Source organism: Chrysemys picta, chromosome 6 (genome assembly GCF_011386835.1).
Source record: "Chrysemys picta bellii isolate R12L10 chromosome 6, ASM1138683v2, whole genome shotgun sequence".
In the NCBI taxonomy this organism is placed as follows: Eukaryota; Metazoa; Chordata; order Testudines; family Emydidae; genus Chrysemys; species Chrysemys picta.
The window spans coordinates 28,963,670-28,987,371 of NC_088796.1; the positions used below are offsets into that span (position 1 = coordinate 28,963,670).

The 23,702-nt window shown below is 40.0% G+C and overlaps 1 protein-coding gene across 1 annotated transcript in view; it reads right to left on the bottom strand.

The window, feature by feature from the left end:
• OXCT1 (3-oxoacid CoA-transferase 1) overlaps positions 1-23,702 on the bottom strand; it is a 129,194-nt gene that overhangs the window by 26,841 nt on the left and 78,651 nt on the right. The window contains exons 12-13 of the mRNA XM_005282163.5: positions 18,702-18,774; positions 17,849-17,924 (exon numbers count right to left, since the gene is read on the bottom strand). Coding sequence (XP_005282220.1) covers positions 17,849-17,924; positions 18,702-18,774 — 149 coding nt within the window. The remainder of the gene's footprint in view (positions 1-17,848; positions 17,925-18,701; positions 18,775-23,702) is intronic.

Consider the following 23,702-nt stretch of genomic DNA (forward strand, 5'->3'; position numbering starts at 1 on the left):
GCTAAATACATTGAGCTCCTAGAGTTATCATTAAAAGGCATGTTTTCTAATTCTTTAATCGTTCTCACGGCTCTTCTCTGAACCCTCTCCAATTAACCAACATCCTTCTTGAACTGTGGGCACTAGAACTGGACACAGTATTCCAGCAGTGGTCGCACCAGTGCCAAATACAGAGGTAAAATATCTTCTTTACTCCTACTCAAGATTCACGTTTATGCATTCCAGGGTCACATTAGCTCTTTCGGTCACAGCAACATACTGGGAGCTCATGTTCAGCTGATTATCCACCAGGACCCCTAATCTTTTTCAGAATCACTCTTTTCCAGAATAGAGTCCCTCATCCTGTAAGAATGGCCTACATTTACATTTAACCACATTAAAACATACATTGTTTACTTTTTCCCAATTAACCAAGGGATCCAGATTGCTCTGAATCAGTGACCTGTCCTCTTCATTATTTACAACACCCCCAATTTGTGTGTCACTTGCAAACTTTATCAGAGATGATTTTATGTTTTCTTCCAAGTCATTGACAAAAACGTTAAATAGCCCAGGGCAAAGAACCAATTTGTGTAGGACCCCACTGGAAACAGACCCACTTGATTATGACTCTCCATTTGCAATTACATTGTTAGCTGGTTTTTAATCCATTTAAACTGTGCCATGTTAATTTCATATTGTTCTAGCTTTTAAGAATCAAAATGTTGTGCAGTACCAAGTCAAACACCTTCCAGAAGTCTTAATATATTACGTCAACACTATTACCTTCATCAACGAAACTTGTAATCTCAAAAAAAAGATTTCAAATTAGTTTGACAGGATCTAGTTTTCCATAAATCCATGCTGATTTGCATGAATTCCTTTACCCTCCTTTAGTTCTTTATTAATCGAGTCCCATATCAGCAGCTCCGTTATCTTAGAATCATAGAATATCAGGGTTGGAAGGGACCTTAGGAGGTCATCTAGTCCAACCCCCTGCTCAAAGCAAGACCAATTCCCAACTAAATCATCCCAGCCAGGGCTTTGTCAAGCCGGGCCTTAAAAACCTCCAAGGAAGGAGATTCCACCACCTCCCTAGGTAACGCATTCCAGTGCTTCACCACCCTCCTAGTGAAATAGTGTTTCCTAATATCCAACCTAGACCTCCCTCATTGCAACTTGAGACCATTGCTCCTTGTTCTGTCATCTGCCACCACTGAGAACAGCCGACCTCCATCCTCTTTGGAACCTCCCCTCAGGTAGTTGAAAGCTGCTATCAAATCCCCCCCTCATTCTTCTCTTCTGGAGACTAAACAATCCCAGTTCCCTCAGCCTCTCCTCATAAGTCATGTGCTCCAGACCCCTAATCATTTTTTATGCCCTCCGCTGGACTCTTTCCACATCCTTCTTGTAGTGTGGGGCCCAAAACTGGACACAGTACTCCAGATGAGGCCTCACCAATGACGCATAAAGGGAAATGATCACATTCCTCGATCTGCTGGCAATCCCCCTACGTATACAGCCCAAAATGCCATTAGCCTTCTTGGCAACAAGAGCACACTGTTGACTCATATCCAGCTTCTCATCCACTGTGACCCCTAGGTCCTTTTCTGCAGAACTGCTTCCTAGCCATTCGGTCCCTAGTCTGTAGCAGTGCATAGGATTCTTCCGTCCTAAGTGCAGGACTCTGCACTTGTCCTTGTTGAACCTCATCAGGTTTCTTTTGGCCCAATCCTCCAATTTGTCTAGGTCCCTCTGTATCTGATCCCTACCCTCCAGCGTATCTACCATGCCTCCCAGTTTAGTGTCATCTGCAAACTTGCTGAGAGTGCAGTCCACACCATCCTCCAGATCATTAATAAAGATATTAAACAAAACCGGCCCCAGGACCGACCCTTGGGGCACTCCGCTTGAAACCGGCTGCCAACTAGACATGGAGCCATTGATCACTATCCGTTGAGCCCGATCTAGCCAGCTTTCTATCCACCTTACAGTCCATTCATCCAGCCCATACTTCTTTAACTTAGCAGCAAGAATACTGTGGGAGACCGTATCAAAAGCCCAGGATCTATGTCATGTTGACAAACCTATAATTAACACGGTCATTCCATTTACCCTTTCTAAAAACTGGTACATTCGCTTTCTTCCAGTCTTCTGGAACTTCCCCAGTGCTCCAAGACTTCTTGAAAATCAACATTAATGTTCCAGCAAGCTCCTGAACAAGCTCTTTTAGACCTCTCAGATGAAAGTTATCTGGAGCTGCTGATTTTAAAATGTCTAACTTTAGAGGCTTCTGTTTACATTGTCCTGAGATACTAGTGGAAGAAAAGATTATTACCATCACCATATGATGAGCCTATATAATCTGTTTTCCCGCAAATATATAACTGCACACAATGCTGTATTGGATATAAAGTGCTTGTGGTGTATATTTAGCTATGGTTTTCTGTGTGCTGCATCATTAAATTAAATGGCTTGTCAATTTCTGCCTACCTGTGTGCTGTGGGTAAGACTGTCAGGCAAGTTGAAAGTAAGGGTCTAATGAAGTGAGAAGAGACTGCTTTCTGTCATGAAGGTTTTATCATTGTTCTTCCTTTGATTGGCTGTTTTCTTTAATCGAAAATAAGTAATCCTTACTGAAATACATGTTTTTCTTTTTGTATATAGAAAACATAACAGTGTTAGGCCAAGCAACCTGGAAAGAGACATACATATGGGGAACTTCCAAATGTAAAACTTTTCCTTGATAATTCTCTCTTTTCCATTTATTTCCTGCTGTCCCATATTTCAATAAGGCAACACAGTGCATAACTATGATCCATGACATAAAGCATACAATGTATCAGATCATACCAAAAAAATTCCATTATCAATTTGGCCAGCAACTTCAGTGGAAATTTCTTTACCACAGAGAAACAAATATCCATGGAAAATGGCATTTTTCTGCTTTTTTTCCCAAGGTGAAAAACAACTGCCAACTGTCAAAGCTCTTTCTTCCTACATTAAATCACTTAAAATATGTTCATTGGCCATATTAATAATTTGTATTAAATCAAGAGATTTCCATTCAAATGTAAATAACTTACTAGCACTTGATTATGATTAGCATCTTTAGTAATTATAAGAAACATTTTGAACCCTCTCCAAAATAAAGATAAAAAAATAACTTGGGAGACTTTGCTTTAATGATACATTACAAAATATTTGTTTGAAACTGCAATCCTAAAAGGAGTATCAACGTTTACCTTGAGTGAGCACTTCTCTGTGTCAGCCACTCAGATTTGTGCACTGGACACTAACTGACAGCACTACCCAAACTTTTCCTTGGAAACCCGGAAATACAGAGTTTTGCAGAGGCTGAATTGTCTTCTCAGCAACCTTGCACGACTCTTATCTAGGGCATGGTGTAGGGATAGCTAAAGATGTGGCATTATTTCCTCATTAACCCTGGTTGAGTTATCATGGATTATGCCAACCTAGTCATTAACATGCTCCCATGATGATCTTGAGGCCCTCTTATAGGGCCCCTGGGTGGTTTTGCTTCCTTTATCAGAGGGGTAGCCGTGTTAGTCTTAAAGGTGTCACAGGTCTCTCTGTTGCTTTTTAGAGATCCAGACTAACAGATGTATTGGAGCATAAGCTTTTGTGCATGCATCCGACGAAGTGGGCATTCACCCACGAAAGTTTATGCTCTAATACATCTGTTAGTCTTAAAGGTGCCACAGGACTCTCTGTTGCTTTTTGCTTCCTTTAGTTATCTGGAGAGCCATGTAGACTAGGACTCAGTGAGAAAGGGTGCTGATGGTGCACTATGGCAAGTCTGCAGCTGAAGATATTCTCCTCTATGGCCCGGCAGGAGGATATTGCATCCCTCCATGTAAGCTTTTGGCCCCTTGCATCAAGTCTTCACTGCTAATGGGATGCTCTATTTTATCAATGGTGCATCTGGGGATTTCTTCATTCACCAGTTTAAGGGCCTGATCCAGCTTAAATGTTTAAATTGCATTTTGAGAAGCATATGTTGCCTAAGGACCATATACTGCCCTCGATCCATGTGCAGAACTCCTATTGAGTGGCTTTTCCCCACACATTAGTCATGTGGGGAGGGGAAGAGCAATTGTATTCTAAAGAGGTGGAATAGAAACTGGTTGAAAAAATCATCACACAGCTATTTGAAGTTGGTATGTGCTCTACAAGGGAAATAACTTCATATTACTAAAATTGAACATCGCTACTTGGGCCAGAAAAATGTTGCTGCCAATAGGAGTGTGGAAATCAAGTTGTGAATTTCCTCTCTCTGTGGTCCCTACTAGTGTCAGATGGCGTCATGCCAGTCTGTATGTGCAAAGTAGGGTTAAGGGCTCCCAAAACCATGATTTCTCAGAAAGTCACTTTTGTTCCTTTATGCTGAAAATGGGCCTTCAGACCAAAGGCAAACAAGCAAATCTTGGTCTGTTCTAAATGAAAACAGAGCTCTAGGTCCCCAGTTATACCTCCTACTATCACTGCACATTTACAAGGGATTTCTGTTACTTTTAAAGCTCAATGCTAGATTTAATTGCAGTCAACATATACCAGATTGTTCGTTAAATGATTTGAGTGCCTTGTGCGCAAAATGAAGCCTGTCTTAAAAATAAATATTTACTCTTCCTGGAAACTGCCTGCAACAGCAGCCAACAGTTACATGAAATTTCTGCTAAAAGCTAATTAGGGCTGATAGCAGTGGGCATGGAAGGAGGCATTGGGTTGAGAGGCAGAACTACACTGTTTCACTTAACAGAAGTTAGAATTAATTTCTATCTAATTTTCTCTTAAATAGGATAAAATGCAGTACGTACAATAGGTCACTCTCTGCAACTTGATTAAACACTCTTAATAGAAACGTTGTAATTAAATAACCTGGTCTCGTACACAGAGACCAACTGCTTTAGTCAACTCCTTGGAAAAAACAAAATTATTTTAAAATTGGCAACTGATAGAAATACACCCTAAAGGTTATTATACCCCCCCTCCCCTACAAGCTTGTACAGGATTCAGGGTTTGTACTTTTTTGGGTGCTGTTTTTCTTTAAATGAGCATTGTAAGCTTCTAAGTACATTAATAGAACTTGTTTGGGAATCCAGAGGAAAGATTCATTTTAGTGCACTGGTTCAAATTCTCCCTAACCCCATGCATTATAATAAGAACACTATCAATCAGAGTTGGGATTAGGAGGAAAGTTTTTCAAATCAGCTCTGCGCCTTCCCTAAACTAGGAATACTTACAAAAGTTGGGGTAGGAAGAGGCTTACTGTTGCTTTCCTTCTCCTTTGTGCCAGCATAACTGCTACAAAAAGTGCACAGGGATGGAATGAATTCTCCCTTCTTCCTGCCACCTTTTCAGCAGTTCAGGCTGAATTCAAAGATACCTTGGGAAGACACAGACACTGTACAGATACTGTAAAGATGCCCTGCATTTTTTGCTCCCTCTGAGGTTCACGGTGGCTTGCAGCTACCCAAAGAGGCTTTTTAAGAACACCCGCATGGTGCAGAGCAGAATCCTGTGCCAGTCATAGGAATAAAGAATACTCCAGAGGGATCCAATGGAAAGACCAGGGGTATAGGGGTTATTAAGCAAATGAAGGAAAAGCTTTAATAATTCCTTGTGTGATCAAGAAATGAGGGTTTAAGTGAACACACACCATAAGAGGAAACTGAGACCAATTCCTTAGTCCAGGCTCACTGCTAGTCATATGCCTCAAGTTTAAGCACATTGTAAGTGGTTTATCACCATAGGTGCTGGAACTAGGAGCGCTGGGCGTGCGCTCGCATCCCCTGGTTTTGGTTTGAAGTGGTTTCCATCATTTACAGTGTTTACAGTTTAGTTTAATGGCTGTCAGCACCCCCATATAAAAATTGTTCCAGCACCTCTGCTTATCACATCAGTCAGCAGGACACTATTAGGATATATTAAATCGATATGAGTCTGCCTTTCCTTTGTCAACTAGTGATGAGAAACCGTATGCTTCACTCTGTCTTCTGGATTAATAAAAGGGTTGCTTCAGACACTCTTGCATGCCGTTATGAATGCTGTTACTTTGAAGCCATATCAGCTAAACCACAGTGTTCACACCATCTCCACCTAATGATGCATGTAGCCATCAACTAACCAGAGTGACTGATTTAACTACTTAGTAGTGTCTACAGTTCAAGTTGACCTTTTAAGTGACTGTCTGGAAAGATCTTGAACAAATGGCCTAGGAAGGGGAAAGAAATGGGAATTGGGCATTAATGTGGATTAATTTCCAAGAGTCAGATGTTTCCTTCGCCTTAATGGCATGGAGCTAAGGAAAACCTCACAAAACCAACCAGACGGAGAGGAGAAGAGTCAGCATGACTCCCCTATCTTCCTGAAGGAAGGAGATCCTGGTTTGGACTCAGCTGGCCTAGTGAGACATGTTGGATGGGACAGGGGAGGGGCAGAAATGGGAATCAGTTGTTATTTCCAGCCTCCTTGCTAAACAAAGGGGTTAGATCTTGCAGAAAATTGTGAATGAGAGCAATGGTGATTGGACTAACATAACTCCACTATGGTGCTCTCTCTGCTGGGAGGCTCGGGGCCACAAGGAATGAGGCTTGTGGCGCACTCAAAAGGTGAACTTGAAACCTGTGCGGAGAGTTTTCTGCTCTGCCTGTCTACTCAGTGAGCCTCAGTGGTACTCATAAATCACCAACCTACATTAGCCCTGGAGGCCCCTACATCTTCCATAAGGCTGCTATCACCACTCGTGTATGCGAAGGATTCAAGTGAGACGCATAGCATGTGTAAAGAGATAATCTAAGCCGAATACAACAAGGAACAATAAGAAAATATAATCTGCATTACGTGTTTTTGTAGGATTTGAAAAAAAAAAAAAAATCAGTATATCAGCAAACTCCAGGGAAGCCCTGAATTACAATTATAAAGAAAAGATCTCAGAGGATCCAGAATGTTTTGTAAAGAAAATAAGTATGTGCCTATATAAATAGTGTAAGTACAACATTACACATCAATATACTCTGCTCACAAGGGAAACTATGCTTACAGTAGCTTACTTCCAAAAAGGAAAGTCACTCTTCTTCCAGTATTTTATTTTCCATTTCTCCAATGGAGAAAAGATCTTACTGGATAGAGCTTGAAGATGAATTGCTCTAGAATATACTTGCTCTCATTTTTTTCAGTGACTGCAGGGCCTCAAATGGCACAATTACAGAATTATTGTAATTATATTGCCATCTCTGACAGCTAGATTAGATTTTACTCAGAGAGACTAACTGAAGGAACATTAGCAAGGAATACTAGGAAGTCATTAATGGTATTTTTGTGGCAGTTGAGTGGGTGAAAGAAATAATGCAGAAGCAAACAGTTAAAGTCCTTGAATGCAATAATTGTATATGTACTATTAGATATACACATGGCAAAGATTTTTTAAAAAGCTGAGGTCTAAATTCAATTTCTAGATACATATTTAGCCATTGAATAGGTGGCCTGATTTTCAAAAATGCTAAACACCGTTTCCCACTGAACTTCCACGACAAAACATGGAATTAAAAGACAATGGATATAATTTTCAAAAGAGCCTTTCAATGGGATTTAGACACTTCTGAAAATGGGATTTAGGCTCGTAAGTAATTTATGAACTTTTGAAAATTTCACCAAATATCTTTTTCCTAAAATTTAGTATGCTTAAAAATTACTGTGCTGGGGATGTTAAATATTTATTTTCTATAACAGAGAAGTAATTTAAAATATGATATATGCCTAAAGGAAAGTTAGTCAATGTTTATGAAGTTATTTTTCCATAAAACTAATTCAAAATGACTGTTGGCACTGAATTAAAACTGCAAAGTGAAATTCAAATGAATGCACTGAGAGTGCATCTCAAGAGCTACAGTACTTAAACCAATCTCTTAAAAGCTGTGCAGCACTCAAATGCACGCACTCTATGAAGATGTAAATTACTATGATAGGGCTAGAGAGCATCAAGTTAAGCTTTCCATTTAGCTGTACATGGCCCTACCAAAATGTAGTGCATGTTGTGCAGTGATTATTAAATGTTAATTCCAAGAACTGCATACATAACATTCATGCTCACCCAGTGATTATGGCTCCACAGTTAAGGTTGCAAGTGCCATTCCATTCTAGGACTAACCCAGGGATCAAGGATTTTTTGACATATCTTCTGGTCTTTGAAATAGGCAGTGACTATTTTTAGTCTGAAAAAGCTACCCATTGTAGGAAGCTGTGCAAGTCAGATTTCTCATTTTCCCCAATAAAAAAGTCTAGGAGAGCACCCATAACTATCCCGTTTATGAGCCCTATACTCCCTCTACGCTATGAGGTGTGGAGAAGAGCAAATCAAAATAAAATAGGACAGAAAAGCCTCACATGCAGTGGAAGGAGAAATGGAGCTAACACAACATACTCTACTCTTCCTTTCACCCTGCAGTAGCCACTTTATGGCAGTAATTATGTGCTATAAGGGCTCTGCAGGATTTCCAGGTGTGTATTTGTTGGGAGTGAGGCAGATGGAACTAGAAAGCTGATCTATATTACATGCTTCACTTAGAAAGCAGATGTCTGCAAGTAAGTTAATGCTGTTGCCTATAATTTAAATAATGTCATCATTTGGAAACTGTAGAACTCAGATAAGCGTGAGAATCCAGGTAACTGCAGGTTCCCCAGTCTTGAGTTAACAGATCTACCCCCAACATATTTTCTACTACATGCCTAATTTGTTTCCATGCAATCTGGGGTAGCTGCTCAAAATGCACTGGGAATTAGCAGCACAGCTCCCATGGACATTCAGAGATGTACAAATCCAATAAATTTACTTAGCGTGAATATTTTCTGTTTATATAGCACTTAGTTGCTTAATTTGCAGCAGTAGGCAATCATTCCATTACCTACAATAATGATGAAAAAAGAAGTATGCTTCTCATAGAATGTCTTGCATCTTAATGTATAATTTGGAAGCAAGAAATAAATGTGCAATGTTTGATATTCACAGATGGTGGTGGTTAAGATCGGTATAACTATGGATTTTTCACACCCCTGAGTGATGTAGTTATACCAACATAGGTCTGTATTTTAGACCTGGCCTAAGTAACTGTATGATGACTTTTCTTGTATGCTAGTAGTAGTATGGACACATATTGAAAATGAAGTCAGTTCCTGCCCTGGAAGCTTACAATCTAAGCTCCTGATCCTACAAAGATCTGAACAGTCCTGGTAAAGGCAGTGGAACTACATACATGCTTAAAGTGAAGCATGTGCATAAGTCATTGCACGTTCAGGACCTAAGAGACAAACATGGAGAAACAACAACATACTGGGAAATCCAAAGGAGGGATTCCCTTTATATTATTTTTTTCTATTGTTTACTATTAGTGTATCAGCTCACTCAAGGTCTCATCCAAAGCCCACTGAAATAAATAGGAGTCTCTCCACTGACTTGAGTTAGCTTTGGGTCAGGTGCAAACGTAACAGCTATGTTGTTTTTCTAACGCACTGAAGACCAGATTTTCAACTGGTCTCAAAAAAGGATCCTCACTGAAAGCTGTTCACAAATGTCATTTAAGACTGGATGAAAAATTACCACTTAACGTATAGCATTACTTTCCTAATGTCCTAGGTTATACTGACCTCTACAGATAGCCAATTAAAATAAAATGTTATTAAATTGGAACTGACCTTCTTCCTAGCTTCCCTGCAAAGTTAATCTTTGGTAAGGGTCAATACTTTTGTACTCTGGTTTTCTTTTCATTAGATGGATTTCATTATTAACCCTTTCATCCGGTCATTCCTGAGGCTGCTCCAAGTTAGATCTGGGATTTGATGTACAGCATTAAGATTTTAGGCTGATATTTCTAAAATTCCAAGCCAATATTTTCCAAGCGTGACTCATTTTTAGGTGCCTTAGTTGTTGGATGCCCAGCTTGAAACCCCATAGACAAGCCTGATTTTCAAAATGTGCACTCAGCTTTCTGAAAATCAGGCTCCTTTCCGGTGCCTCAAGTTGGGAACCTAAAAATGGAGGCATCCAAAATCGCTAGTCACTTTTGAAAACTTCAATCCAAATATTTCAGATTAAAATCAGTTTTTAAAAAATGAAAGTGTCTTTTGATATTGTTCTGATTTTTATTACAACCCCAACCTGCCTTGTCAACTACATCAACGCTGTCACAAGCAGGAGGGGTCAGAGACAAGAAGCTCTGCAACATTCTTTGCTATTGCTCCATAAAAAGGAGTAATGTGCATTCCCCCATAGCATTTGTGTCTGAGGGCAGCATGTGTCTAAGAGGCCGAAGGTCCGACCCACCACTAATATGGCTGAGCATGCCACCTTAGAGCCATGGAGGGTCTCTGGGTGCATTAGTCAGGCCTCCTCCCTAGTGCTCAAGGGAGTACTAGGTTTGTATCTTGGCCTGCTTTTGTGCAGGGGGAGTCCAGAGAATAAAAGGTTCTTTATGCCTTTTACCTACCACGTACACCTGCACAAGATAGCTTGGAATTGCCTACAGCTTGTGAAGCACTTTGGGATCTTTGGGAGTGAAAGGTGCTATGAGCACAATTGAAAATGAATAGCTATTGTGTATGTTTTTGTGTGTGGTAATGTGTTCATTTACACGAGCCTTGTCCTCCTAACCCAGAACCCTAACTGAACAGCTACCACAACATCAGACTTTGATTACGGCAGAAGAATATGCAGAGAGAGAGTGAATTCTCTTTGTCATGAGTTGTAATTGTTTAAAGTTGACTATAGGGAAGACAGCTGCACATACAAATATCTTTGATGGTTAGTACACCTAGTGTTCTATCTCCAGAACTTGTGTGGTGCTACACAAAAGGAGACACACCACTTTTTAAATGCATTGCATCTAATTATTTGCATGCTTACTTAAAGTACCAGTTGATAAGGTGTACAACTGGGACGCAATATTCTGCATATTTATTAGCCATATTCTGTTGTTCTTATGTAGTACAGATCTTCCAAAAAGGTATTTTATTAAATCAGAACCATTATGTAAGACAGAGCATATTCCCTTCACATTAGTGATGGTAATACAGCAGGAAAAAGTTTGGAGGAAATTTTTATCTATTGACATGGAACCCACAGAAGTTTTACAAAATTTACTCTTTGATATTCATGAACCTTTAGCCACAGGGCATCTCTGTCACTGGTTCAATGGTTTATTTGCTGTTACACCAAATAGGCAGCACCAGTATTTATTATATTAATATTAATGAATCCCTTGGAGGCATTATCCATCACTTTTAATCTTTTTTTTCTCTCCTCTCTTAAAGCTTGATGTTTAATGGCTTGGGGCTATTTTAGCAATGCAAAAGCATCATTAGTCAAAGAAACCCCACTGGTAGGCAATATCAGATCCCCTGCTACTTTTTTGTGAAAGGTGCTGTAGCTTACTCCAAAACTTTACTTCACTATATAGGGAACTTAGAAAAATAGAGAATTAGAGATACTGCAGAAATGTAATGTGTCATTATTTTTAAACATTCTACCATGGTCTTTAATAAAAAAGTCAATATTTAACAACTATTATCCCACGAAAGCTTATGCTCAAACAAATTTGTTAGTTTCTAAGGTGCCACAAGTACTCCTGTTCTTTTTGCGGATACAGACTAACATGGCTGCTACTCTGAAACAAATAGCATAGCATTACAACTATTGGTAAATGTCAACTTTTAATTGACACCACTGTATATCTCCATTATCTACAACAGTGGTCTCCAAAGTGGGGTGCACGCACCCCAGGGGGTGAGCAAGAGGATCCTTGGGGGTGCGCAGCAGGAGGAGCGGGTTTTTTTTTATTTTTTTGCGCTTCGGCAGGTCGGGCGGGAGTCCGAGTGGCTTTTCTTTTTTGCTTTGGCAAAAATGGTAGAGCCGGCGTGGCAGGGGGTGTGTGCTCAAAATTTTTTTTACTGATAGGGGATGCGCAATCAAAAAAGTTTGGAGACCACTGATCTACAAGATGAGGTATTTCGTGTAGCAAGTCTCACCTCATGAAAATTCCCATGGGTGAAGGAACAGAGTGGGACTCACTTCTGTTCACCTCTAAGATACATTTTGGAACAACCCTGATTGACAATGGTATGTGTAAAATAAATTGGTGGCCATGGTCTAGTGCCTTTAGACAGCCTTGCACATCACCAAAACAATTGGCAGTGTGGTTTAGAGTCAATAGAGGGAGACTGAGCTAACGTCTCACCTCTAAAGGTGGTCCCACCTAGTCAGGGTTGGTGTTCACAGGAGCAACATAGTGAAGCTTTCTCTGCCGAATGGCACTGACAGAGGTGCATTGGACAGTCCTGTTGTCTTGAGCCCAGCACTGATCATGGACTTGAAAGGAGCAACCAACATCAGCACTTTTATGGTATTCTCACACAAGTTGCAACAGGAGGTGTTGGCATGTGTACATCTCTCCTATCTCCCTACCCTTGGGCTTTACTATCAAGCACAGATCAGGTATTTATAGGGGCCAGCAATGAAGGTAAGGTGGCCTGGAGCTTATATGCCATAGGGATGGAAAGGAGAAGAAGCAGGGTAGGGTAGGGTAGGGTAAGAGCAACCATGATTCTATTAGAATGGGAGAAAATTTCAACTCCTCGGTTCTCTCTCAATCCCTTTCTTTTCTGTGGCTAGGAGAGGGGCAGGCACGGACATCTGGGCCCACAGGGAAATGACACCCATCATGGATCCCTCTTTTCCAGGTTGTAGGAAATGGAACACACACAGTTTTTGGAGCAACATACTCCTAGACTGATAGGTACAGTGGATGAGAAAGAGTCAGGGACACACACACACACACACACACACACACACACACACACACACACACACACAGAGAGAGAGAGAGAGAGAGAGAGAAGTGGGTGCTGGGTTGTTGGGGGAGATGGACAGAGTGCTGTGCGGTGCTGGGCAGTGGAAGAGAGATGATTTCTGGAGGGGAGACAAAGATAGGGAAAAAAAGATTAAGAAGAAGGAATGAGATTAAAGCATTGGAAAAGAAAGGGGAGGGATAGGGGGAAAATATACTGGGCACAAGAAGATTAAGAGTGAGGAAAACAGACACTGAAATAGACAATTGAAAAAGATACACTGGCACAGGTAAAAACATTATGGAGACAAAGTGAAAGGAGACATAGTCCAGTCATTTTTTTATTATTATTTTAACAGAAAATATAATCACAAAAGGTTAACATTTGTGATTGGCGATCTGTCCACCTTCTACTGAGAGGGCAATGAGTTTCAGTGAAATTCAATGAAATTTAAGCCCTAAGCTCCTTAGAGGAAGAGACATTTCCGTTTGTGGACTACAAAAGAAAAAAAAAACAATTATAGTGAACAAAGAGGGGATTGCGTCCTAGAGTAGGCTTTAAAGAAAGATAGGTGCCCATCTGTGCCTGGTTTCTTCACAGATTAATGGAATTCTGAGGCTTGTGTTCCAGGGCAGAGTTGTAAGCTTGCCACCAAGGAAGTGATATAAAGGCAATACATTTTTTTCAAGTGAGAAGCAAGTGCTGGGAGGGTTGCGGTGACCAGGGTCTGAGCAAAGACCTCAGTGAAGGTCCCACATCTGACATGCTAGGAAAGGAGTCTGGGATGGTGTGAGCTGAAAAAGCTTGAGGAAGGGCTGAGGTGGAACCTTAAGAGGCAAGCAAATATAGTCAGTGGCCCTGGGGGAAGAACGAAATGAATGTTCGCATGCAAAGGATATAAACCTTCATGCTTTATGGAGTCAGCCTGTCATCGAGAACCTGTGGTTAGGAACAAGCTCCCGTCCTTCCCATGAGCAGACCAGTACCCTAAGCCTTGCATTTTGTAGTGTGCTTAGAATGACATACAGCTCTTCTTACCCCAAAACTTTCATGGGAGTTCCACCTCCATTAAAAGTTAATGAAGAAGGCAAGGAGGAGAGGGCTACAATTATTTTAACGATCCTTCCCAGTTGACTTCCTCATTATGAATGTATGCAAATACATATATAATTACCAGTGCTTGAGTGATATTAACCTATTTAGGGAGAGCAAGAATAGTTTCACTGTGTTACTTATTCAAAACTTGAAGGCTTAGGATTATTACTTGCCTTCAACTGATGGAAATACCACCAAACAGAGACTTATGGCATAAAAAAAAATGATGAAACTATGAAAATAGAAAGTTAAGTGAAAAATGATGCAATAAAATGGAACTTTAAGTTCCCTTGATTGTTAGCTTCTTGCAATAAAAATGTATCTGTATATTATTCAACATAAATCTTGCAACAAAAAAGGATATATAGAGCTCACTGAAGTCACCTAATAACGATGACATATTGTCTTATTTAAAACAGAAGGTGGAATAAGACCGAGAAACACTTATATGCCTACTTTTTGTTTAACTTCTTCAGTCATAACTACTACTGCAATACTTGATAGTGTAATTGAAAAATGCCTGTTTTTCAGAGGGGATGTGCCCATTTTTTGCATGGGTTAACCATTACTTTGTACAGCAGGGAACAGTTTATATTTTATTTATTTTTCCATTTATAAAATGTTCCTCTTTTCAACTCCAAGACATATTTACTATAAAAATAATAAAGCAAACAAAACACCACCTTCTAAACAACCACTTCAAACTCCTTTCTAGCAATCCTCTCAGAAAAATCTTGAGTAAACAAAGGTCTTGCAGTGTGTATGAGCATTAAACTCAGCCTTTTTTGGTCCAAAGGATTGGGGAAGAAGTGAATTCCAGAGAGTCAGGGGACCTCTAACTTGAAGGACATGCCCACAATCCACAGATATGTTAGTATACTGACTGTTCACTTTTCCCCCCCAACATCAGGGTTGGAAGGGACCTCTGAAGGTCATCTAGTCCAACCCCCTGCTCAGAGCAGGACCAATCCCCAGACAGATTTTTACCCCAGATCCCTAAATGGCCCCCTCAAGGATTGAACTCACAACCCTGGGTTTATCAGGCCAATATTCAAACCACTGAGCTAACCCTCAAATTGCACCTGCAGCAAAAGCACTATAGCTGGAGACATTGTTGGTCTCCTTGTACCATTACAAGACTAGTGTAAGTGAGCAAAGAGAAAAGAATCCTTCCTATGTGGCAATTGTTTGAGTGATCAAACCCAAATATGCTTTAGAGCATTGAGAAATGTTTGTACAGACTTCTGCTGACAGACTAGATGTTGATATAGACTTTTAGCACAATAATAAAAATAATAATACCACCACCATCACCACTGAGATGGCATACACTAGTAAAAATACTTGAAATTTGACCCTGATCCTTCATCAGGATTTGCAAGTGCAGACTTCTGTACTCATGGAGTTCTAATATGACTCTGCACAATGTCACAGAATGACACTGGAATCTAATGTAGGATTGCGGACTTCGTTTGAACGCCAACTGAAACTGTAGTTTGAAGTGGAAACACTGTACATATGTTGCTATAATTTCTATATGCTACACTTTTAGTGCATTTCCCATTCAAATATATATGACCCATGCAATCTCCCATTCGAGGACTGTTTTTTCTTAAAAATTACACTTAAAAAAAAAAAACCTTCAAAAATTCAGTTGAGCATATCTCCCCCAAGACAAGAAAAATCCCTAGTGTGTGTAACAAAAAATATTTTTTCAATAATCTCCATTGAGGAAAATTATTTCAATAAGAAATATAAGTTAGGTTTAAACCCCAGAAATTTAGAATGAAAAATGTTTACGTGTGTCATTTAAACACATTTTGTGATCCAGAATGCAATCATTCAAAATTATTTTTGCAAACCAGTAGGTAAATAATTAGTTCATTCTGCATTCTGTAATGAATAGTCACATCCTCTACAAAACAAAGAAGATGAGGTCTTCTGACAGAACTGTATTAATTTAATATCAAGAGAAAATAAAAGTGGTTCATAAGATGACATAAAGGGAAAGAGATCTTACTCTAAATGCAAGTCTCATAAGGACTGTGTATCAGACTGATAGTCATTTGCCCATCTAACTGGCTTAAGATTTAGATACTAAATTTATTTTAAAAGGAAATCTGAACTCTCTAAAACATAACTGTAATAAATAAATCACCCATACTCTAATTTTAACTACATTGGGCTTCAGTCCATTAACTCCTTGACTCTTTTTAGAAACATATTTGGTGACCTCATATTAATCTCATTTTGGTGCAGATCATAAACCATATCAGGGACTAAAAATATAATTTGATTCTTTCCCTTTTTTCACAGTATTCTTCTCCTTTCCAAAAGAGGCTGAGTTTATTATTTATTTTGGATTTTTGTAACTCAAGACACATAAAAATACAATATGTTCCAAATTAAGTTCAATGGCAAGTTACATAAAGATCTAGTACTAATTGGCATCTTAAGAAATGCACAGTTGACCTAATGTAAATATTAAGGTCCAAACATGAGAGGTATTGACCCAACAGCATACCTGACCATCCTTCGAGTTCCCTAAACTAGGTTAAGGTATAAAAGATGCCTAACCACCAGTGAAACATCACAGAGAGGGGATATTAATTCTTAATTCCAATTTTTCACAATAATCAAAGGGTTTTCTGCCTGCAAAAATTTCATCAGATTGCTCTGAAAGCTATTCTTTTTATCCATATGGTACCATTGGAAATGGGTAAAACTCATGCTTCCGCCTCATGGATTAGAATTTCATCATTTTAGCTGTGAAAATCCATAGCTTTTATTGACAATGGCATCAAATTCAAGAAAAAAAGTGTGTGAATAAGCAACAGTAAATGAAGGCAAAATTGGTAGTTGTGCCCATCTTTGCTCAGGGGGTTTTACCAATGAGTTCTGAAACCATCTAACTAGCAACATCAGTCCCTCACATGACAAGTGAATGACTGTTAGAAAAAGAAAAATGAGTTTAAAACAATCACAGCACAATCACTAGAATTTAATATTTTGGTTTCACTTATATGCAGCCAGAAGCAGTGACCTTAATATATACTGCTGTAAACCTCCTTATGCCCCTCATAGCCCCTTCCCAAAACATGTCCAACTTTCTTATTTTTTCAGCCAGGAACATCTTAGAATCTCCAGTTTCTCTACAAGAGGAATTTGCTTTGACTGTTGGTTGTAGGGTTGTCTTCTTTCCTACCAACTTCAAACCCTATATCATCTCTCTTTAGTTAGACATTCTTTGCTCCCTACTGGTATTGATGTTGTGTTGAGAGCTACTGAAAATGTATGCAATAAATCTCTAAACTGCAGGAAACTCAGAGAAGTTTTAAAATGGGAACCCTAACAGCTCAAAAACTAGGAGGCAAATAAAAAGACCACAAATTATTATTTTAAAAATCTCATTCTTTTCAATACAAACTCAATTTTGGAGGCCTGACTCAGGATTTTTGAATGCTTGGAGCTGGCGATATTGAAGGAAAACAGTATCGACCTTAAAGCTGTAAGCGTTCTCTCCTTTTCTCTAACTCACAGCCCAGTTTTTAACTAAATTCTTGTGTGTCTTCTTGCCACAGATTTAAAGAAACAGTACACATCTTTACATTGAAAGTCTCCATGAACTCAAGATGCTGAACAAAAATTGTATGTCTGGTGCAATGGTTCCACTATCAAATGTCTCCAAAGCTCCTTAAATCTTCAGTTTTTGAACACTTATTAAAAATAACTAAATAAAGTTAGGCACCTGCGACTGTTCATTTAAAATCTATTCTCCTTTGTCGCAAACTCTCTCCCTCTCTGCTATCAGTTTAGAAACTGCAGTTTCAAAACACAGTTGTTATGAAAGAAGCTAGGAAAAATACATTTGTATTATTCTAAAGTAAGTGCACTCATGGTACAAGTGTTTACTTACAGGTATCATCCAGTTGGCCAGATCACCATACTTAGACACCTGCATTGCTCCAAGCATTGTCAAATCGACATGACCTCTGGTAAAAGATAGTGTGCAATTAGCATACTGTGTTGAAATAATAGCTCACAAATCCAACCAAGTTATTTGTTCACTGTCTTAATATATCAATATAAAGCTCCTAAAAATGGTAGTAAACAACAGAGGAACTGAGCAGTTTGTCACTTACACATGTACTTTTTCCCCCTACACATAGCACTGATCTGGATTTCCCTCTGCCTTCGGAGCCTCAAAAACATGATTATTTCTGTTTGGCTTTGGTTAATTGCATTCACAGTAAATCAGCTCTGAACTCACATTTTTAAATGCACTCCTTCACATATTTACGTGCACTGATTATCTTTTCAGAGCCATTATGGTTTAGTGTTTGTTTGTATCCAACCTCCTCTCCGAAAAAACAAACAAAAAACAGGTGCAGAGGGTGAATTTCCATCAGGGAGGCGGAATCAGGATTGCAGACATAAGCTGAGTAAAGAGAATATACAGTGTGCAAGTACAGATTAGATTCCTCGGAAAGTGACTAAAAAGTAGCTGTTTAAAACACAGCTACAAATGTGTTTATATACAGTCAAGTGGTGTTAGATGCAAACATCCTTATGGCATCAGTCACAGTCAGTTGAATATTTCAGTTTCCACTAGCCTGACCTAATCCTTCTGTAAGTTGTCACTGAACATCCACAATAGTTTTACAGGTTGTTAAATGATAATCACATTTCAGAGCATTACTAATGAGTTTAGTTAGTGACTCATCCTATTCTGTTCAGCATTTTAACAGATTAGGAGTTCTGTTACATACCCTCTAATCATTGCAAATGATTCATCACTAGAGAAATAGGAGGAACCTGGAAGAACGGTGACTGTCTCTTTACCTGTAAAAGAAATGGGCTGTTATATTTACAGAACTGGTGTTTAGGAAAATCCAATAGGAAGGGATCTTCATCATGTCAAACTCCATCAGACACTGTCAATCTTTACTGGCGTAAGCCTTTTGGAATTATGGGAGGGGAAGGTTACTCTGTAAGAATGGCTTGAGGGAGTTGGTCAGGGCTGAATTAGGCCATGAATTAGGGAGAGCTTCTCCCACTGACATAACTACCACTGCTCGTTTAGGTGGTTTTATTATGTTGATGGGAGAGCTCTCATCATAGAGTGGTTACACGGGCGATCTTACAGTGGAACAGCTGTATCCGTACAGCTGTGCCACTGTAAGTGTAGTGTAGACATGGCCTTAGACTGGCACCTGAGTCATACCGATACCAAATCAATCAGAATGTGTCACTGGGTAGTGTGAGTGGCAGGAAGTATTTTAAAGGTGATCAGATAATGACCCCATTCAAAGGTATAGGCAGTGGAATCTCATGTTAAGGTCATGAAAACCCCCACTGGACTTAGCTTTTCATTCATTCATTTCATTCATTGTGGGAAAAGTGTGGGGGCAATTTTTAGCAGAAAGAAAGTGCCTGGAGAAGACAGAAAATGTTACAAAAAGAGGAGGCCAGACTGGGAATTTACTCTAGTGGAAATGTCCTTTCAATGTGTGACAGCATTGGTTCACTCTTGTCTCCAAGGTGCATGTATAAGAAAATGAATGTTTGTGAGCAGCCTCCTTGTGCTAAGCAGCTGCTCCCTGAGCTGTTCCTGGTCCTGTGAATGGCGCACACAAAACCTTATCCAGCATCCACCTGACAAATCACTTGGAAGAACTGAAGGACCTAACCCTAGACCTAGCACTGGACCGCCTTCCTGCCTCCCAGCACCACTTCTGGTGAGGCACAAGCAGTACTGTTTTTCCTGTCTTACCTAGGAGGTATCTTTAATAGTTAGAGATTGATTTAAAACCTGAAGCATGAGGTTTAATATCCCTTGTAAAATTTGTTATAATTAATTATGATAACTATGATACCCATATAAATATCCAATCCCATTTTTCATCTTGCAAATTCTTTGCAAGTTCTACCACATGTTTTTGAAAGAATATTTCAAATACCAGATGATGACTGCCAATTTAGGATACATTATTTTTAAAGGACAATTTTTACCCTGTTTAATTTAAAAAAAAATTACATTAATCTCAAGTCTTAACTTGTGTTAATGCGCACACACACACGGAGATTTTCAAAGGTAGGCACTTAACTCCTATTTGTGCCTTGGAAACAAATAAAATATTTCCACAGCCAGCTGTTGGTGAAACTTTGTTAGGTGCTGAAATAATACATGAGTAATATTGCAGAGATGGCATTGTTCAAAGTGGGAAAAACAACACTGTGATAAATAAATTTGATAGTCTCTAAGGTGCCACAAGTACTCCTGTTCTTTTTACTGTGATAACAGAATCAATTAGTTAAGCTAGGCGGCAAATATTTTTACAAGTCAGTGAGCAGTTGCTGGAGTGTACAGCTAAATTAAATTATAAATTTGGTTATATATCAGTGCTTTATCTCATTTGGCTATTCAGTTTAGCTGTACTAGCTAACATGATCTGCTAAAGAGGAGATCTATATTATTATGAAAAGCGCTTTCTAAAATACCAGAAGTATATACCTGATCCTGCACTAGGATCCACTAGTGTGGGCCTGTGGCCATGCAGAGTCCTGTTAACACTAATGGGAGTCTGTCTGGGTGTAGGTTTCTGCACTAGCTAATCCCAGTGCACAAGCAAGGCCTGTGTTTAAACTGAATGGAATTAACTGCAAATACTTGCATAACTTTGTATTGTGAAACTAAACTAAAAAAACCCACAAACAAACAAACTCTAACAAGCTTGTTTTCCCATTTCAAAGCTGTGTGACCACTTTTTCCTGCCAAAAGATGAGGAGAGGTTGTCTGAAGCTGAAATAGGTGAATTACAGGGGGAGGTATCCTAAATTCCCTCTAAGCTGCGTGGCGGGGCGGCCACCCAGTAAGCTATCAAGTGCCAGACATGCGGCTGCCAGACATACTGCTCCGAGCGGCATGGTAAGGCGGCTGGGGGAGATCCTGGGGGGCAGTCAGGGGACAGGGAGCAGGGGGTGGTTGGATGGGGTGGAGGTTCTGGGGGGCGGTCAGGGGACGGTTGGATAAGCATGGGAGTCCGGGGAGTGGGGGGGGGAAGAGTGTCAGGGGACAGGGGTGTGGATAGGGGTCAGAGCAGTCAGGGAACTGGGAGCAGGGGGGTTGGATAGGGGGTGAGGTCCCGGGGGCGGTTAGGGGCTGGGGGTCCCGGGAGGGGGTGGTTAGGGGACAAGGAGCAGGGAGGGTTGGATGGGTTGGGAGGTTCTGAGGGGGGCAGGAAGTGGGAGGGGTCAGATGGGGGCGGGGGCCAGGCTGTTTGGGGAGGCACAGCCTTCCCTACCCGGCCCTCATTACAGTTTTGCAACCCCAATGTGGCCCTCGGGCCAAAACGTTTGCACACCCCTGGACTAGAGGATAGCTCATGTGACACCAATTTTTAAAAAGAGCTCCAGAGGTGATCCCAGTGATTACAGGCCAGTAAGCCTGACTTCAGTACCAGGCAAACTGGTTGAAACTATAGTAAAGAACAGAATTGTCAGACACATAGATAAACATAATTTGTTGGGGAAGAGTCAATATGGTTTTTGTAAAGGGAAATCATGCCTCACTAATCTACTAGAATTCTTTGAGGGGGACCACAAGCATGTGAACAAGGGGGATCCAGTGGATATAGTGTACACCCCTACCCCGATATAATGCTGTCCTCGGGAACCAAAAAATCTTACCGCATTATAGGTGAAACCGTGTTATAACGAACTTGCTTTGATTCACCGGAGCACGCAGCCCTGCCCCCCCCCGGAGCGCTGCTTTACCGCATTATATCCGAATTCCTGTTATATCGGGTTGCGTTATATCGGGGTAGAGGTGTACTTAGATTTTCAGAAACCCTTTGACACAGTCCCTCACCATAGGCTCTTAAGCAAAGTAAGCTGCCATGGGATAAGAGGGAAGGTCCTCTCATGGATTTGTAACTGGTTAAAAGATAGGAAACAAAGGTTAAGAATAAATGGTCAATTTTCAGAATGGAGAGAGGTAAATAGTGGTGCCCCCCAGGGGTCTGTACTGGGCTCAGTCCTATTCAACATATTCATAAATGATCTGGGAAAAGGGGGTAAACAGTGAGGTGGCAAAATTTGCAAATGATACAAAATTGCTCAAGATAGTTAAGTCCCAGGCAGACTGCGAAGAGCTACAAAAGAATCTCTCAAAACTGGGTGACTGGGCAACAAAATGGCAGATGAAATTCAATGTTAATAAATGCAAAGTAATATACATTGGAAAACATAATCCCAAATATATATATAAAATGATGGGATCTAAATTGGCTGTTACCACTCAAGAAAGAGATCTTGGAGTCATTGTGAATTGGTCTCTGAAAACATCCACTCAATGTGCAACAGCAATCAAAAAAGTGAACAAAATGTTGGGAATCATTAAGAAAGGGATAGATAATAAGACAGACAATATCATATTGCCTCTATATAAGTCCATGCTATGCCCACTTTTTGAATACTGCATGCAGATGTGGTCGCCCTATCTCAAAAAAAATATATTGGAATTGGAAAAAGTTCAGAAAAGAGCAACAAAATTGAATACTGCCATATGAGAAGACTGGGAATTTTCAGCTTGGAAAAGAGACGACTAAGGGGGGATATGATAGACCTCTATAAAACCATGACTGGTGTGGAGAAAATAAATAAGGAAGTGTTGTTTACTCCTTCTCATAACACAAGAACTAGGGGTCACCAAATGAAATTAATAGGCACCAGGTTTAAAACAAACAAAAGGAAGTATTTTTTTCACACAATGAACAGTGAACCTGTGGAACTCCTTGTCAGATGATGTTGTGAAGACCAAGACTATAACAGAATTCAAAAAAGAACTAGATAAGTTCATGGAGGATAAGTCCATCAATGGCTACTAGCCAGGATGGACAGGGATGGTGTCCCTGGCCTCTGTTTGCCAGAAGCTTGGAATGGGCGATGGGGGATGGATCACTTGGTGATTACCTATTCTGTTCATTCCCTCTCGGGCACTTGGCATTGGCCACTGTGAGAAGACAGGATAGTGGGCTAGATGGACCTTTGGTCTGATCCAGTATGGCCGTTCTTATCACACTCACCTCCCAACACATACTTGTATTGTTATTGTTGTTACTTGATACTTCTTTCCAAGTGTGTTGTTTTAGTTTTTTGACTGGTCTATGCATTTCATAACTTTTATTTCTCTCTTGTGCTTAAATTTAATTCTTTGAGTAGTGAGTTCTAAAATGCCTAACTTGTTCTGGCTGGAGTAATTATCCCTATGGTAACTTTTTAAAAATATATATTATATCTAGCTTTTGTGTTTCTACTGGTGGTGCACATCTGCACATTACCTCGATATAGTGCACATAGCAAAATTCATTCCACATATGGATGGAAAAAATTAGAGGGAACACTGGAAGTGTCTACTCCGAATATTCAAGTGAGATCTCTGAAAAGTGGCTTAAGTTGTTCCTCCAAAGATATAATCCCTCAGTAGTGAGAAGCGAAGATATTAAACACACAGTGACTGAAGTCCAGCAATTTTGCCAAACATGCCTGGGATATGAGTCAATGGGGCCAATTTCTAGCACTTCCAGACATCCCAGGAAAAACAGTGGGAACAAATGCATGTGCGTATAGACATCACAGTGCAAGTCTACATGCTGAATTGGGGAATAGGTCTAAATCGTTTGCTTCAAAAAAGTAAAAACACAAGCCTTCACTGCTTGAGTTAAAAAAGAGCCTCCTTTAACTGTCCCTACTAGAAAGCAGTGATGATA